This window comes from Misgurnus anguillicaudatus, chromosome 15 (assembly GCF_027580225.2).
Source record: "Misgurnus anguillicaudatus chromosome 15, ASM2758022v2, whole genome shotgun sequence".
Lineage (NCBI taxonomy): Eukaryota > Metazoa > Chordata > Actinopteri > Cypriniformes > Cobitidae > Misgurnus > Misgurnus anguillicaudatus.
In genome coordinates, this window is record NC_073351.2 from 27,468,846 (window position 1) to 27,485,368 (window position 16,523).

Sequence of the window (16,523 nt, forward strand, 5' to 3'; positions counted from 1 at the left end):
CCAATAGAGAAGACATTTGTGCTTATTCGTAGATCAAGAGTAGCCGATCGTTTTTGATCTTACAATCATTAAAACAATAAATAAGCATTTCTAATATCACCTGTTCTTACCGAACTAAAGCGGTCCACTAGTTCAGGTGTCACAGGATAACGCAACTTGATCTTCCGATAAAGTGGCTTCTTATGGAAATACTCCACCAGTTCCACCAGGCTCTCGAACTCACTGGAGGTGCCCAACACGTACATAGAGTCCTCTCTGTGTATCCGACAGTGCTTCACCATCCCTTCACCTCTGCATTTTACCATAAAAACACACAAATACATTTATAGTAGATCACCATGGACTAACAAATTTAAAGGACAATGTCAGAAAAATGGTCCCAAGCTGTCACTGAGGCACTATCCTTTAGAAAAGGTAATAATACGACATCTTTAGGTGCAAACATGTACTTTTTGAAAGGATAGGGACCATTTTAACTGTTTCACTCAGTCTAGATCAGCTTATAACAAACAGCTTAAGGTGGATTTACCAGCTAAGTGAATGTCAGCAGACTGTAATTAGGGTGTTTAATATACAAATAATTATGGGTTATTACGGGGTAAGCAAACACAACTAATGAAGAGGAGAAAGATGAAGAGTAGCACCTGAAGGTGATGGCGTATGAATCTGAATCTTCTCTCTGTCTGATGAGAAAGGCTCCATCGCGAGGGATTCTCATCAGAAAGTCTTCCGCCTCGCCTCGACTCAAGTTACTGTAAAACCATCTAAAGATGAAAAAGAGAACTGTTTGCGAGAACTTGTACAGAAGCCTAAAGTTTGACCACGTGGTCTCCTACAACCCTGATGGCCTGGATGTGGTAAAAACTTGGTTTCTGTATAAGAGCGTCAACAAACCCTTCCTGCAGGTGCTGGTCTGGTCGTGGCACAAATTCAGTGAGACACAGATTGAAATCCTTACAGCGGAGATGATTTTCTCTGTAATACTGGATGAGCGCATACACACTGGGGAAGTGAAGGTTATCAGTCAGGAAATAAATCAGGTGACCTCCGTCTACACAGGAGCCGATTTGCAAATGCTGAACTCGTCCGCTGCGCCTATGAAGAGAGCAAAGTGCATTCATTTACTTTAATCTTTTTTTGCATAAAGAGGTGTTAAACGGATTTTAATCACAAATATTAATCATGTAGCTCATTCATGTTTGAATTTTGAAGTTGCAATGTGGGACTTTTAGAAGGAACTCTTGACAGAAATGCAATAATATATACATAACTTTATTATCAGTGATGTATAGACCCTACAAAATTAAATGTATTGTTTTTATTGCCATTTTTATCTGCATACACCCCGGGTCCCCTTACATGGAAGTTGCCCTCATATTTCTACAGTAGCCCTAAACATTATATTGAGTGTGTTTCATCCCAACGTTGTCTCAGACGATGACATGTTTGTCCTGTGACAGCTACCATAGTTTCGGCAAAACACCAGACATCTTCTCTAATTACTTTCTATTCTAATTATTAAAAGATTTCCAAATGATTTCATCACTTCAGTCTGTCCGTTTAAGGGCATATTGCAACCAAACACCTACGTTTATCTTCAAATGGTGTCTTCGACGATGGTATTCTATAAAAATGAAGGTCATCTTTTTTGACATTCCTATTCTGACACTCACCAGCAAAACAAATCATTTTCTAGTGAGTTATCTTGCTCATTTCACTCGTGTATAATTCATTTCCACTGTTTTTCTGCCACCACATTGCGCGCGCAGCTTGCAGTGTCGTAGTCTCAGCCTCAGACGTCACGCCCACAAACTGTTGGCTGAACGTCTGATGTTTTTCGTACACTTTTCTGGAAACCCTGTGAAAATGTTAAAGTCGTCTTTGATTGGTTGGAAAAAAATGGATTTCCAGGAGACGCGAGTGTCGCGATTAGTTTCAGTCCCTGGAAAACAAAGCTCTGACGTTCCATTGAGGAAGAGAATCAGTCGTGTTCACGTGGATAATAATGAGCAGTTATCATGATCAGCTAAACATTGGATTCTCAAAAATATGCATAGTTCGCGGCATCGACTCTCTAAAAGGCGTCCAAGAGTTTTCTTTAAGGCAGTTAGTGGAGTTTAAAAGTTTGGTTCTCCTGAATTGCTTGTATGTGTTAAAAAGTGGAGAGATATGCTTCAAACAGACGTTTAACAGGATCGTCTTATTGGTGTGGCTGTTGATGAAGTGCTCAACGTTGTCCTATGGTGAGTAATGTTGTTTATTTAGATACTATTTGGTTGCGGCTGGTTATTTCAATAACTGACTTGTTGCCAGCCGGCTCGTTATTGTGGGGAGTCCGAAACGTGACGCTAGATGAAACAAACTGTGATTGGTTGTTTGACATGTCGGTCAAACAGCTCGTGGGCGGGCTTTGTCCAGAAAAAGCAGCGAAAAACACCAGACCTTCAGTATTGAAGGTCTGGCTACGCGAGACTAGCAGTGTCGTAACTTTGACTTCTACTCGCAAAAGGTCTATAAGTCACACTTTTTCATAGTTTGTCGGGTCCTGGAACTTCTAGTCAGGTACAACTTATAGGTCAAAATTAATTCATATGATCCAAGTGTAACCATTAGGTTACCGTCTACAGCCGCGAGAGTCCGCTCAATGCTGCTCCTGTATTTATGTAGTTCAATGAATTCAGTGATGCGGAATGACTTAAAGGGGCCATGGCACAAGACTTTTTTAAGATGTCAAATCAATCTTTACTGTCCTCAGAGCACATATGTGAAGTTTTAGCTTAAAATACCATATAAATAATTTATTATAGCGTGTTAAAATTGCCACTTTGTAGGTGTGTGCAAAAATGTGCCGTATTGGGTGTGTCCTTTAACATGCAAAGTTTGTTGCAATTAAAACTCAATTGTGCCTTTCTCTGCACTAAATGGCAGTGCTGTGGTTGGATAGTGCAGATTAAGGGGTGGTATTATTATAAGCCCTTACGAAACAAAAATATATTGCAGTATATTGAAAAATATCATGTAATATATTAGGCAACATATTCCCATATATGGGATTTAACATTTATATTTTTCCAATATATTGAAATATATGCATAAAACATACATGTATACATGTAAACAAAATATATTGCAATCAAGAACAAAAAGGGCACTATATTTTTTACATGTAATAGTTTGTCTTTATATGCTTTGATATATTGCAATAATATGCATAGACCATACATGTATATGAGACTAAATATATTGCATTCAAGAACAAAAAGGGCAATATTTTTTTTACATGTAATGGTTTGTCTTTATATGCTGTGATATATTGCAATATATGCATAGACCATACATGTATATATGAGACAAAATATATTGCATTCAAGAACAAAAAGGGCACTATATTTTTTACATGTTATAGTTTGTCTTTATATGCTTTGATATATTGCAATATATGCATAAACCATACATGTATATATGAGACAAAATATATTGCAATTAAGAACAGAAAGGGCACTGTATTTTTTACATGTAATAGTTTGTCTTTATATGCTTTGATATATTGCAATATATGCATGAAACATACATTTATATATGATACAAAATATATTGCAATCAAGAACAAAAAGGGCACTATATTTTATATATATATATATATATATATATATATATATAAAATGCTCGAGTAGGAAGCTGAGATTCAGGCGTGAAGAGAGGACAGGATGCGTAACAGACACCAGCAACAAGGAGGCTGATAGATAGATCCTGACCCACACTCCTAATCAGTAGGTGGCGGTAATGCCACTAAAAGTTGTTTGCCAACTGCCAGTAAAACTCAAGAAGAAGAAGAAGAAGAAGAAGAAGAAGGCTGATGTCAGCAGGCTCCAAGGAAACTTCAAGTTTTAAAAGGTATATAAGTTTTCAGAGCTGGTGCTTTTCAGTTTTTATTGCATCTCTGAGAGATTTTTGTGAACAACTTGTTGTTCTGCTCCACAGATGCTGTTTTAAAACAGTTTCCTATAAGGCCAAGGAAGCTGATGTCAGAAAATCTATCAACAGTAGAATCTTCGAGCTAATGGCATTAAGACACCAGGTGAAGAGCAAAAGCATGGGTATGTAAGTGGTTTACATCAGTGAAGAACCAAGGTGGACTCCTAACCAGGATAATGGACTGTTCTTTTGGCAAATGTTTTTTTTTTTTTTTGCTTTTTCACGGTTCCCAAAACTTCTTGAAAGTTTGTTTATTATTTATTTGTTCATTATTGTCTGTGCATTTTGTTTATTGATATTGTCTTTATTGATATTGTCTTTATATTGTATAATGGCACTGCTGAAATTTTGAAATAATTTAAGTTGCTTCAATTTATATTTTGTATATTTTTTGTTTAATGGCACTCTTTTAAAATGTAATTTATGTAAATGCAATGCAACACATTTATGTAATGTAATGTAAAGCCAATCACATTTCCTTTGACTGACCATATGCAAAACCTCTTGTGGTTTTAATAGGCCTATAGAGCTCTGTACCTCAAATTGGGTTTAGTATCTGTGCCTGATTAAAAGAAAATAAAGGTGGCTTTTGATAGATTACCCATCAGTCTGTGTTAATATGTGGTGTAAATGTTTGTAAATTGCAGGTTGCATATTTAAGTATTTATATATTTTAGATGTTTCATGTACATAAACTGTATATATCCCAAATATATTCATACATTGTATGTGCATGTTCTCATATATGTACACATATTGTGCATACATTTACAATAAATATGTATTTCCATCTCATTTTAAATATATGCAAAATGTATTCCACAATATATCAAACACATATCTACATACATATTTCCATATAGTTGTACATATATTTGAAATATATTCTACCATTTAGTAAACATACATGTGACACTATATCTGTACATATATTGTTAATACATGTTCTCATATATGCACATATATTTCACATATTTTCCATCTAGTTTTACATATATGTAAAATGTATTCCACAAGATATCGAACACATATCTACATATATATTTCCATATAGTTGTACATATATTTGAAATATATTCTACCATATAGTAAACATACATGTGACACTATATCTGTACATATATTTTTAATACATATTCCCATATATGCACATATATTTCCCATATTATTTTACATATATTTAAAATGTATTCCACAATATATCGAACACATATCTACATATATTTCATGTATATTTCCATATAATTTTACATATATTTGAAATATATTCTACCATATAGTAAACATATATGTGAAACTATATCTCTACATCTATTGTTAATACATTTTCGCATATAAATCAAAATACAATATTGCAGATATTTATAAATATAATATTGCATATATTTTTAAATATATAAACACATATATTATATTCATGTACAATATATTGAAAGCGGCAATAATTTGTATATTTTGCAATATACTGCAATATATTACACATATATAGAATATATGTACCATCAATATATTATTCCATGTGTTGCCAATATATAATATATTGGAAAATGGAAAGTAAAATAATATATTGCAATTAGGGCTGTCAAAATTAACGCGTTAATAACGCGTTAACGCAAATTCATTTTAACGCCACTAATTTCATTAACGGAGATTAACGCAAAACGGTTTGGTTGAAGGAGCATCTTGGTGACCGGGCCGTTGTTTAATAGGCTAATTCAACAGCGTTTTGTTCTGCTCTCTCTGTGACATTAGCCTCTTTCACACAGTAATTCTGGTAAAATACCATGAATTTACCAGAATGGATTTACCAGTAAATACAAAAATGTGCTGTTCACACATGCAGTGACGTTCCGTCTTTTTACCAGTAAGACATCACACATCAGTATCAAAATACCGGTAGCTCGGAGAGAAAGCGGAAGTTACCTGTGGTGCGCGGCCGGCGAGCTCCGTCTGTGTCGTATTTGTAAACGGCGGGTTATGACTTAATATCCACGGTCCGTATTTTGTTGTTTTCACATCTGTGGCAAGCGGTCGCGAAGTTGCTCGTGACCAAACAACATTGCGTTAGGCGGCGTCAAACGGATGCGCGTTTGCACGTTAGGCTTCACAGATGGTGTGCTAAGGACGTCTGCAATTTGGCAATTAGATGGTAAGCTGTTTTAAACAACTTTGGTGAAGAAATGTGGATGTTAACTTCAGGTGTGCTCGACTTTTAAGCAACATGTGTGTGGAAACGTCCGTAAACAGTCTGGGGGAAACCGCGTCACCTGTATAAAAAACTTTCTGATTGGCCCGATCTGTCAGCGCGGTCTGACGTCATCTAAATGCCGGTAATGCTATATTTTTCGTTCACACACAGCGCTTACCGGCAAATTACCGTTAATCTTACAACCTGTCTTACTGGTAAATTGGGAGCACTGATTTACCGGAAAGGTTCTGTTCACACATGACATGTTAACTGCAATTTACCAGTAAATTACCAGTAAAGACTGTATGTGTGAAAGGGACTATTGACTCGCAGGAAAGATGCCGCTGAGAGAACAGATGTCTGTGGTAGACACGAGTAAATAAAAGCAAGCACCTCTACATGACTGTGGCTATGGGCAAAAGGCAACCCAATCCGAATTATTTTGCTAATTTAATAGGGCTTGGGCGCCGCGTTGCATTCTGGGACGTGGCGGCCATGTTGGTGGCCTCGCGAATGTAATCATACAGCAAGTTGAACGAGGAGAAGCGGCAGAGTTGGGAGAATTAAAAGAAAGAAAAAAGATGTTAAAATCCGGAAAAGTATGTGTAATTTACTGGGATACGTTAAACAGGGAAGCAGGGACCGGTATGTGGACAAAGTCGGAACTATTAACGGTTGGGATCCATATGAAAAAAATAGTAATTTAAGATAACAGCGTGGTTGTTGTAAGAGCACGATTTCACGCCAATCTGTAAGCAAAGTCACGTATGACCTAGCTTCACAACTAGCTTAGTTAATGCAGCAGTTTTTGCTGTCAGCAGAGGGATAGCAACAGAAAGATGAATGTTGAAATGTTCCCGTATTTTGGGCGAGTAAACCGGGACATTTCCCTTATGTTCAATGTTGACTTAAGCTATATAAATTAATATTCAGATGTTATACTTCACTGTCGTATATATAAATGTCATTTATATGTCATGTATACACATTACTGAGGGGTTGAGGTTAATGTTTGGTTTCCGATATTGAATAAAACATAATGAAGTTTTGTTCTTATCTGTCATTTTTAATGTAAATTACTTTTAATGTGTTACTTTATTATTAATACAGCAACGGTTTACCATGGTTGAAAAAATAACGACAAATTAATCAAATTAAGACACACGATTGAGAGAAAGTATGTATAAACAGAGCGCAGCATGGAGCGCAGCAGTAAAGGAGGCAACCAACATGGCCGCCACGACAAGTAATGACGTCACGACGCCCAAGCCCTATACTCCTGCATTTTTGCCACAGAGAGAGTGCTTTTTCAGTGCTGTAATGTGTGACTCTAGAGTTATGATTCCATTTGGTTTCGCTTTTATGCATGACTTAGAAAATAGACTGCAGGACTTGCTTGATGTTAAAATAGTCATTAAGAGAGTCATTAAAGTTCGGTACCTGATTAATGTTAAAGAGTTATTAAGAGCGACAAGACTCAAAAGCGATCCCCTCACGCTGAGTCTGACTGACTGACATCTGAAGCGCGTGCACACATACGCGCGAGTGCGCGACCCGGATATATATAGACATCTACACAAAATTACAGTTTTACAAAAATCTGTTTTGATAAGAATTCACGCAGGTAGGATCTATAATCTGTTATGTCTTAAGTAAATGTTTGGTTAACTGGTGGGTAAACATGTCTGATGTGTAACATTATATTAGATCACTTAGATTTTAAGCAGTCTGTCTCAATGTCAATCAAACAAAAGGAAAAAAAGTTGAACATACATTGATGATGTTTTTGCTTTGTGTGTGCTAAATCTATTAGTTTTACCAGTGATTTTAAGGTATTGATGTGGTAATATAATGTATGGATGTGGTAATTTTTGTGGTAATTTGACTCTTTCAACTTCAAACACATGTAGTTCTGTCATATTTTGTTATATTTCAACAAATCATGCATTGTTCTATGTTTTAATAGAGAATGTCAAAATATGAACAACTATTTTTTTTTATTTGCTAATTCCGACTCAACTTGCCAGCACAGGTCACAAATGATGCAGCAGCAAACAAAAATGGAGAAAGAAAAATCTTCTTAAAGGAAAATTCGTATACAAAACAATGGCTGGTGATTCTGTTAAAAATGTAAACAGGCTGTTGTTAACATACATTTGCATAAAGCATCTATATATGTATATATGATTAGAATATTAAAAACCTGAAAAGTGTTAAATTAGGGTAAATTTATAATGGATAAAAATGTGCGATTAATTTGCGATTAATCGCAGTTAACTCATGAAATCATGCGATTAATCTAGATTAATTTTTTTAATCTATTGACAGCCCTAATTGCAATATATTACAATATATTTCAAGTAATATATTGGTAAATATATTTTCCTTTCGTAAGGGAGAGCTCCTTATGACATCATAAGGAGAGACAAATATCAATGACCTATTTTTTCATGTGCTTGTAGAGAATGGTTTACCAAAACTTTGATCTTTTTCACATTTTCTAGGTTGATATAAGCACTGGGGATCCAATTATAGGACTTAAACATGGAAAAAGTCAGATTTTCATGCCATGGCCCCTTTAAGGACCTTTTTGAACTTGATTTGGCTTGTCGTGTTAATATAGCCTATTCAGCCTCCCGATGTTCTGTATGCCAGGGTTTCCCGCAGCATATTTCAGTTAAGGCGGCCCGTCTAAGCTTGGAAACCCTACCGCCTTATAAACTAGCTCGTCAAAAAAAAAAAAAAATCGTCAACTGCATCTCGGAGAATAGTGCGTACTCGCATCACACCGCATGCGGGGACGCGCGCCACACAGCCAAAATGAGAAAGACGTGGTCCGGAGTCCGGACCGTCACTGTCTGGAGGATAACTAGCCAGTTGATAAAACATCTCGGAGAATAGCGCAGACGTGCTTCACATGGCGAGCGTGCACGCGCACCACACGGCCGAAATGAGAAAAGACGTGGTCCGTCATGTCTGGATAGCCAGATAAAACGCGTGTCCGTGAGAACTGTTAGTGGATTTATGTTTTGGGTTTATTTAAGGCTGTTATTGTATTAGTCTATAGTTCTTCTAATTTTAAAGTAAGTTAGCTGGTGATTTTGTTGTTTGAGCAACCTGCTAGGGTTTCACGTGCCTGTTGATTAGATATAATTGTTGAGCGCTCTTGCTCACTTTATGCATGTGCATTATTTACATGCTGCAGTTACACTCCTTTAAGATAATGTAATTAATAGTGGGAAATAATCTGTTTTTACAATTTTTGCACCATCTATCATTGTTCACCAGACGTTCTACAACATCTGGTTTAGTTTGTGTTTATTAACCCTTTAGTTTCACTTCATCACACAGCTAATCCCATTAGAGGTATCTGTTAAAAAATTTAAATTCATTAATAATCTAGTATGTGTTTATTTTTTGTCATAGTTTCTTCAAAATTAAGTTTTATTTGAGTGTTTTAAAAATAAATCCAATCCCCTTTGATTGCCACACCCTTGGCCCCGCCCACCAGCCCAACCCTACCACCTTAACTAACAAATTTTCTGCGGGAAACCCTGTATGCTATTGTGTATCGTGTAAATAACTCTTTATCTATGGACACCTATTCAGCCTGTTGTTCTGTGTTATTGTTTAGTTGAATAACTTGCCTTTCCAGATTAAATGTCTGTTCTTCCGGCTTGGATTTTGTGAAATCATTTTTGAAATAAACGCGACGTAAAGTCCACTGCGACATATATATATGTTTTTTTCTCTTCAAAACGCATTTTTGACTGATGCGACTTATACTCCTGAGCAACTTCCCAGCAAGCAATTTTGGCTAAAACAAGGCTACATCTAGGCTGTCAGTGAAAGTCTAATAGACGTCTACCATAGCCCAAGAATAGACAATACACATACGTTTAAAAACAAATGAAAGCAAACATCTTAAACACCTGTTGACTTTGCTTACATGTTGGAATATCATACATCTTCAAGTTATTTTGGCAAAAATGGCATCTAACCAAATTAAAGATTATTTAAGGTAGAAGTGGGTTACTCATAGCCGGACTAAATTGGGTCTATAGTTAGCCATCATTTAAACACCTCGGTTTTTGCTTGCTGGGTTATAGTCCGGAAAATACGGTATGTACATACATGTGTGTATATATATAGACATTACCAGAACGAGAGGGTGCAATCATTGACAAACGTGTCGCTCTCTCGCACCAGAAATGTTCCATCGACTCCCCCCGTTTCAGCACAATATTCCTGCAGCAACCTCTCAGCTGTCTGTCTGCCTTCGGACATCCTGCCGTGAAACCAGGGCTCTGACTGATGAAGTTCAGTGCTGCTCTGTAATGACTAAAGATGGATCACACGTCTTAAAATACACATCTTATCTATTTCATTTACTGTATTGCTCTGAAATGACTCTGTGATTCACCTTATCTGTGTCCTCCTCTAGTTCATTCTCCTCTGCGTAATATAACATCTTATTCTCGATCACACAGTAGTGCTTATACCATCTCTGCACACAATCATATTTACACAGAAATAATAATCACCATCACGTAAGGCAAGAGTAGTTAAATTAAACACGGCAGAGATGTTTAGCAGAGTTTGGCACCTCGTCTATTGGGTCCCAGATGAAAAGTTCTCCCTGCTTATCCTCTTTACTTAGATCCTTTTCCTCCTTTTCCTCATTATTATTCAGTTTTTTGTGCTGTAGAAAAAATAAGAAGCCAATTAGATTACCAGACACTGTGTTATATTAAAAGCTTAGTGGGGTTTATCTGTTTTTGTACCTTGATGATGATCTTGCCCTTTAGTTGTGTTGGTGAGGGAAGCTGTTCGGCTTCTGGTTCCAGTGGCTCAGTCAAGAGTTTGTCTTGGAAAACATCCTTGAACCACTGGGCCATCATTTTCTGGTTCTGGACATTGCAGTGTTCCTCTATGGACAGGACCACAGGATAGCTGCCAAACATTAGATTAATTATATTAAACAATTACATATAATATTATGCTGAAAATAAGTGAAAAACTTGTATGGAAATGTCATGTGAACACAATTTATTTTCTTAAAGCAAAATATAATTTCATATTTCTTTTGATTTTAGGACACTTAATGACCCGTGTGTTCTTGAAAGGTTTTGTAAGATTTGCCCATTTATTAGGGATGCTCCGATCGATCGGCCGCCGATCGGTATCGGCCGATATTGGCATTAAATGACTCGATCGGTGCTCGCTAAATCTGCCGATCTCATAAACCGATCTTTCTGTTTACTTTTGTCATCAAAACAACCTGTTGCTCATGTGCAGCGTGCAGATTTGTATGTCTCTCTTTGCCTTTACAGAGATATGCGTATGAGGATGCGCTCCGGTAAACAGCGCGAGGCGTCTTCACATCCCCATCAAACAGCGTATACAACACATATCTATCACGGACAATTGCATCCTCATGCCAAAAGTTTCTTATTTGCATGTGTCTTAAAGTTTTGAGCGTTTAAACTTTTATTTTCCTCACAGCTGCTTGTCTGCGTTCAGCCGCCGCCCACACACAGCAGCCTGTCATCAGTGCACGTGAACAGAGCGATCACTCTCTCACGTCTTAAAGCTGCAGTAACCTAATTCATCTCTCAATAAAATCACTCTCTGCTCTTGACTAAAGAATTTTTATACTTCATACGAATGCGTGTATATTTAATTAATTCAGTAAAGTCTGTGAAGTGTTTTATTTTCAGTACTTTTAGGAGACATAAGCCTTTTTAAAGCCATATTAAATTTCTCTTTGCAGAATAAATATTTGTTGTGCTTATTTATTTGAGTCTCTATTAAAACAATAATATACCTAATTACTGCAAGTAATATAACAAAGGCAACATCCGTGGTATTATTTTATTTAGAAAGATTGTAACAGTTACAGTCATCAAGCTTGCATATCAGCTTTAAAAAAAAATCGGAATCGGAATCGGTATCGGCCGATCACAAAGATTACAAATCGGTGATCGATATCGGCTGCAAAAATCCTGATCGGAGCATCCCTACCATTTATTATAAATGTGTCAGTAAGTGTGTTATTGTTGAGGACTAACTCAGATGTTGCAAAAGCATGATCGTTGATGGCCTTAACCACATCTTTAAACTTTATCTTTGAGGTCATGGTCCAACGATGGTATATGACAGGTTCGTCTGGTTCTGAACCATCCAAGCAGTCCACTAGATATATAAAAATAACAATATTATTAAATTAGATTTAACTGGTCTAAAGAAGAAACTGATAAGCACATGTACTAGTTTAACAGCATGTTAAAGAATTGACAGAGAGCAAGGCTTTGAACCGGTTCACGGAACGAAAACGAAAACCAGAAACTTTCACAAAATATATGTTCCGGAACAGAATAGTTTATTCAAAATAATGGTAACTGGATAATACCGGTATTTTTTTCTTTTTTGAAAAGATTTCTGTGCAATACTAGGTGAAGTTCACTTCCGATCATCGTTGACTCATCTGAGAAATGAGAAGCTTGCCAGCAGCAAGTAGCCTACTCAAGCCCAAGTCTCTAATGCTCCATCATAAGAGGTCAATATTGTAGGCTACCAAGTATCTTAAGATGTTTGTTTTTTACTAATTAGTGGTGATCGCAGTTGATCCATGATCCGTATAGATCAAGACCCACGGTTCGGCTCGCACTTCGCGGATTAATTTGCAAATTAAAATAGGGTGAAAGTTGATCATTTGCACGTGTTTCAAAGGCTTGCAAATGTTAACACTTAAGTGGTTTTAAACAATTTAACCACTAAAAGTGCTAAAGTGAGCAATTTTCTGTACGCACAGCCACATGCGGTTGAATGTGTCCGGTCCAACTCCAATCAAACGTGATCATCCCTATGCCCTTCAAGGATCAGAACTCTTGATGTATAAACTTGAGAGAGAGTTGCGCTACTGTGTCTCATACTGTAGTCCATTAAAATACATTTGGTGAATAAAGCACTGAAAAACAATTTTCACTTTATGTGGAGCGACTGTTTCTGCTGCATCTTCTTCCCTAAGCAACGTTTGGAATTCGTCTTTGTGTGTGCGCATGTTTAACTGCAATCAACAAATGTAGGCATGTCAGAATTACAGTTATGCCGTTGACATAATGTAGCCTTTATTAATGTTTGATGACAAGATAGAGACTTAAAGGAACAGTATGTAGGATTGTGGTCAAAACTGGTACTGCCATCACAAAACTTGTGGCTAAAACTGGTACTGCAATCACACAACTGGTGGCCAATACACAAAATTACAACATAAACATCAGTTGAAGGCTGCAACTCCACTTTTTAAATGACAATATCCTGGCCGGACCACTGTTGTCAGTGATATAAGTATTTGAAATAAAAATTATTTCTTAATGTCAAGTGACATATCAGGGCCATTTTATGATTAATTGATATAAATTTCTTACATACTGTTCCTTTAAGGAAATTATGTAGACTAATAATCTAAGTTTAATGTCTTAATGATCAGCCTACTTATTTGTATGTCCCACAGCTGACATGGAATGTTACTAACCAGTTCAGGAACTTTATTTTTTGTTGTATTCCGGTTCAGGAATGTCAATTTTATGGTTGAACCGAAAACTGAAAATGTTAAAATATTGTTTCTGTTCGGAACGAACCAATAGGGAAAACATTCTGGTTCAAAGCCCTGACCGAGAGACAGAAATGGTTCACTAACACTCAATGCAGCGGCAACCCAGTCTCAGACAGCGTACATAGGCTTCTGTTGATGACTCACTGCCCAGTTGATTTCCAGTCAAATATCTGTGAAAAAAAAATAAAGCACATGAAGTAACACAGGAAGTCCATCATCAAGAGGAGGAGCCATGTGGGTGTCATAAGCATGCATGAATAACAACAGTACTAACGTGTTGTGTGATGAGTTGATCCAGTAGTGAGACAGAGGGTTGTTCATATCCAGTGGATTTATCTCTGAGTACTTCTCATCCCAAATAGAGTTTTCTTTAGAGAAGAGAAAGCCGACGAACTAGAAAGAAAGAAAAAAAGAAAGAAGTTTAAACATGTCACCTGTAAATATGAACAAAACTTAAACAGTTATTTATAATCTGTACCTGTTCAACAGTAAATGTTGGATTATTGGTCTTCCTCATGGTATCGTCTATAAAGATGGTCATCAAGTCTCGCACCTGATTCAGATTGTTGGCCCAAGTCTCCTTCAAACAGAACGAACAGAGCAATTGGAGGTATTAATTTAAGTATAGATCAGTGCGTAGATATAAACAGATCAGTCAGACTTACTTTTTGTTGACATAAAAGAAATCTTTGAAAATTGCAGAGTTGAATAGGCTGATCCATGTTACTGCAGAGGAATACAGAAAATATCAAATAGACAATCATCATGACCTACCGACATATCAGTGGTTCTCTAGTTTAGCTTCAGGAACTTCATGTCTGTAGGCATTCTACACATTGTAAAAAAATCCTGTAGCGGATAAACTTCTGATTTTGTTACTTCCAGGATTGATCATGTTCGGACGAGGTATGTCAAGAATTTGTTGTTTACAGGAAGCATAGTGGCGACTTATAAAAGGGACTATAATGAATGGTCAAAATATCTGTATGTTTTAGTCTGCTGTGTTTTATTAAAATTATACCGCGTAAGTCGCTTATGTACACACCAAAAGATTTTTTACATCTTAGATTTTCAAAATGTGATAGAACACACACATGAGGATAAAAAATCCTAGATTAAACCATTTTGCTCCTATTGTGTGTGGTGTGCCATGATGTATCAAAGACAGCACACCACGCATGAACAGATTTTCAACCAGAGTCTCGACTGTGAACACAGGAAATCTTGCGAGACTTCAGAATAAGCATGGTGGCGGTTTTTCTTTGATTCTCTTTTTTCGAATGGGAGCAACGGCATCCAACGTGCTAGAGCAGACGTTGTTCAGGTTTTCTATTATAATATCTAGATCTTCACGATTATCTGCTACATGTTTCATTTGGGACAGGTCTGGAAGAGTGCTAATAAAGCTATCTTTAGTGGTGGAAATTATTGTTCTGGCTAATCTGTAGCATGTTGTAGACTGAGCGGTCCTATCTAGAAGTATTGTGCATGACACAAGGCAATGGTCTGAAACGGCATCGCTCTGGGGTGATATTTCGATGTCATTAATATTGAGTCCGAGTGACAGAATTAAGTCTAGTGTGTGATTACGAGTATGCGTGGGCCCTGACACATTTTGTTTAATGCCGAGAGAATTTAGAACATCCATAAACGCACGTCCTAATGCATCTTTTGGATTATCCACATGGATATTAAAATCACCAACGATAAGAGCTTTATCTACAGTGACTGTAAGCTCAGATAGGAAGTCTGCTATTTCTTTAAGAAAATCTGTGTGGTGGCCTGGAGGCCTATATATGGTAGCTAAAATGAACGAAAGTCGTTTGTTGTTGCGATCAGTTATTTCCATATTTAACAGTATTATTTCAAACGAATTAAATTTTAGGTTGGATTTATGGTTTACTTTGAATATTTTATTGTATATTGTAGCTACACCACCCCCTCTCCCTATTAGACGAGGAACATGTTTATAATAATAGTCTTGTGGGGTGGATTCGTTTAAACTGGTGTAATCGTCTGCTTTAAGCCAGGTTTCTGTTAAACAGAGTGCATCTAAGTTTTGGTCAGTAATTATTTCATTGATAATTGGTTCTTTGTTGGTAAGTGATCTAATATTAAGAAGGCCGAATTTTAACATTTGAGTTTCATCTGTTAATGTATTATGTTCTAGTTTTATGTTAATAAGATTTGTGCGAGACGAGGTAAACGGTGCTCTGTATTTATTTGTTCGAGGAACAGACACAGTCGAGATGTGTTGGTACTCTGTTAAAAAAGGTTCTATGTGCTGGGATATATGTGATCTTGACATGTCAAGGCAGCTAACAGACTGATGGGTAAGCCGATCTGTCTGTTTCCTGACCTGGGCCCTGGATAGTCAGACAATATCAAAAGTAAGACTATTGGTCAGATTTCTAGAGAGTATAGCACTTCCTTCCGGAGACGGATGGAGGCCATCTCTCTTTAGCAGGTCAGGTCTTCCCCGGAAATGCTTCCAATTGTCTATAAACCCTACGTTATGCTGAGGGCACCACTTTGACATCCAGCCATGAAGAGACACTAATCTACTGTAAGTTTCATCCCCCCGGTAGGCGGGGAGGGGACCAGAGCAAATTACATTGTCTGACATTGTTTTTGCAATTTCACACACCTCTTTAATAGTATCTTTGGTGATCTCCGACTGGCGGAGTCTGGTGTCATTCGTGCCGGCGTGAATAACAATCTTAGAAAACTTACGGTTAGCAT

General features: G+C 37.0%; 1 protein-coding gene and 1 long non-coding RNA gene across 2 annotated transcripts in view; one reads left to right on the forward strand and one right to left on the reverse strand.

Annotated features, from left to right (window-relative positions):
* The window catches only part of LOC141349263 (1-phosphatidylinositol 4,5-bisphosphate phosphodiesterase gamma-2-like), a 37,473-nt gene that overhangs the window by 16,093 nt on the left and 4,857 nt on the right, over positions 1 to 16,523 (reverse strand). The window contains exons 8-19 of the mRNA XM_073853695.1: positions 14,447 to 14,507; positions 14,260 to 14,361; positions 14,056 to 14,174; positions 13,866 to 13,951; positions 12,235 to 12,358; positions 10,948 to 11,116; positions 10,770 to 10,865; positions 10,587 to 10,670; positions 10,323 to 10,504; positions 895 to 1,095; positions 645 to 764; positions 111 to 291 (exon numbers count right to left, since the gene is read on the reverse strand). Of these exons, the coding sequence (XP_073709796.1) occupies positions 111 to 291; positions 645 to 764; positions 895 to 1,095; positions 10,323 to 10,504; positions 10,587 to 10,670; positions 10,770 to 10,865; positions 10,948 to 11,116; positions 12,235 to 12,358; positions 13,866 to 13,951; positions 14,056 to 14,174; positions 14,260 to 14,361; positions 14,447 to 14,507 (1,525 nt within the window). The remainder of the gene's footprint in view (positions 1 to 110; positions 292 to 644; positions 765 to 894; positions 1,096 to 10,322; positions 10,505 to 10,586; positions 10,671 to 10,769; positions 10,866 to 10,947; positions 11,117 to 12,234; positions 12,359 to 13,865; positions 13,952 to 14,055; positions 14,175 to 14,259; positions 14,362 to 14,446; positions 14,508 to 16,523) is intronic.
* On the forward strand, positions 3,299 to 4,575 carry LOC129427436 (uncharacterized). Its single transcript, XR_012357737.1, has 2 exons — positions 3,299 to 3,894; positions 3,982 to 4,575. It is a non-coding gene; the product is annotated as an uncharacterized lncRNA (long non-coding RNA).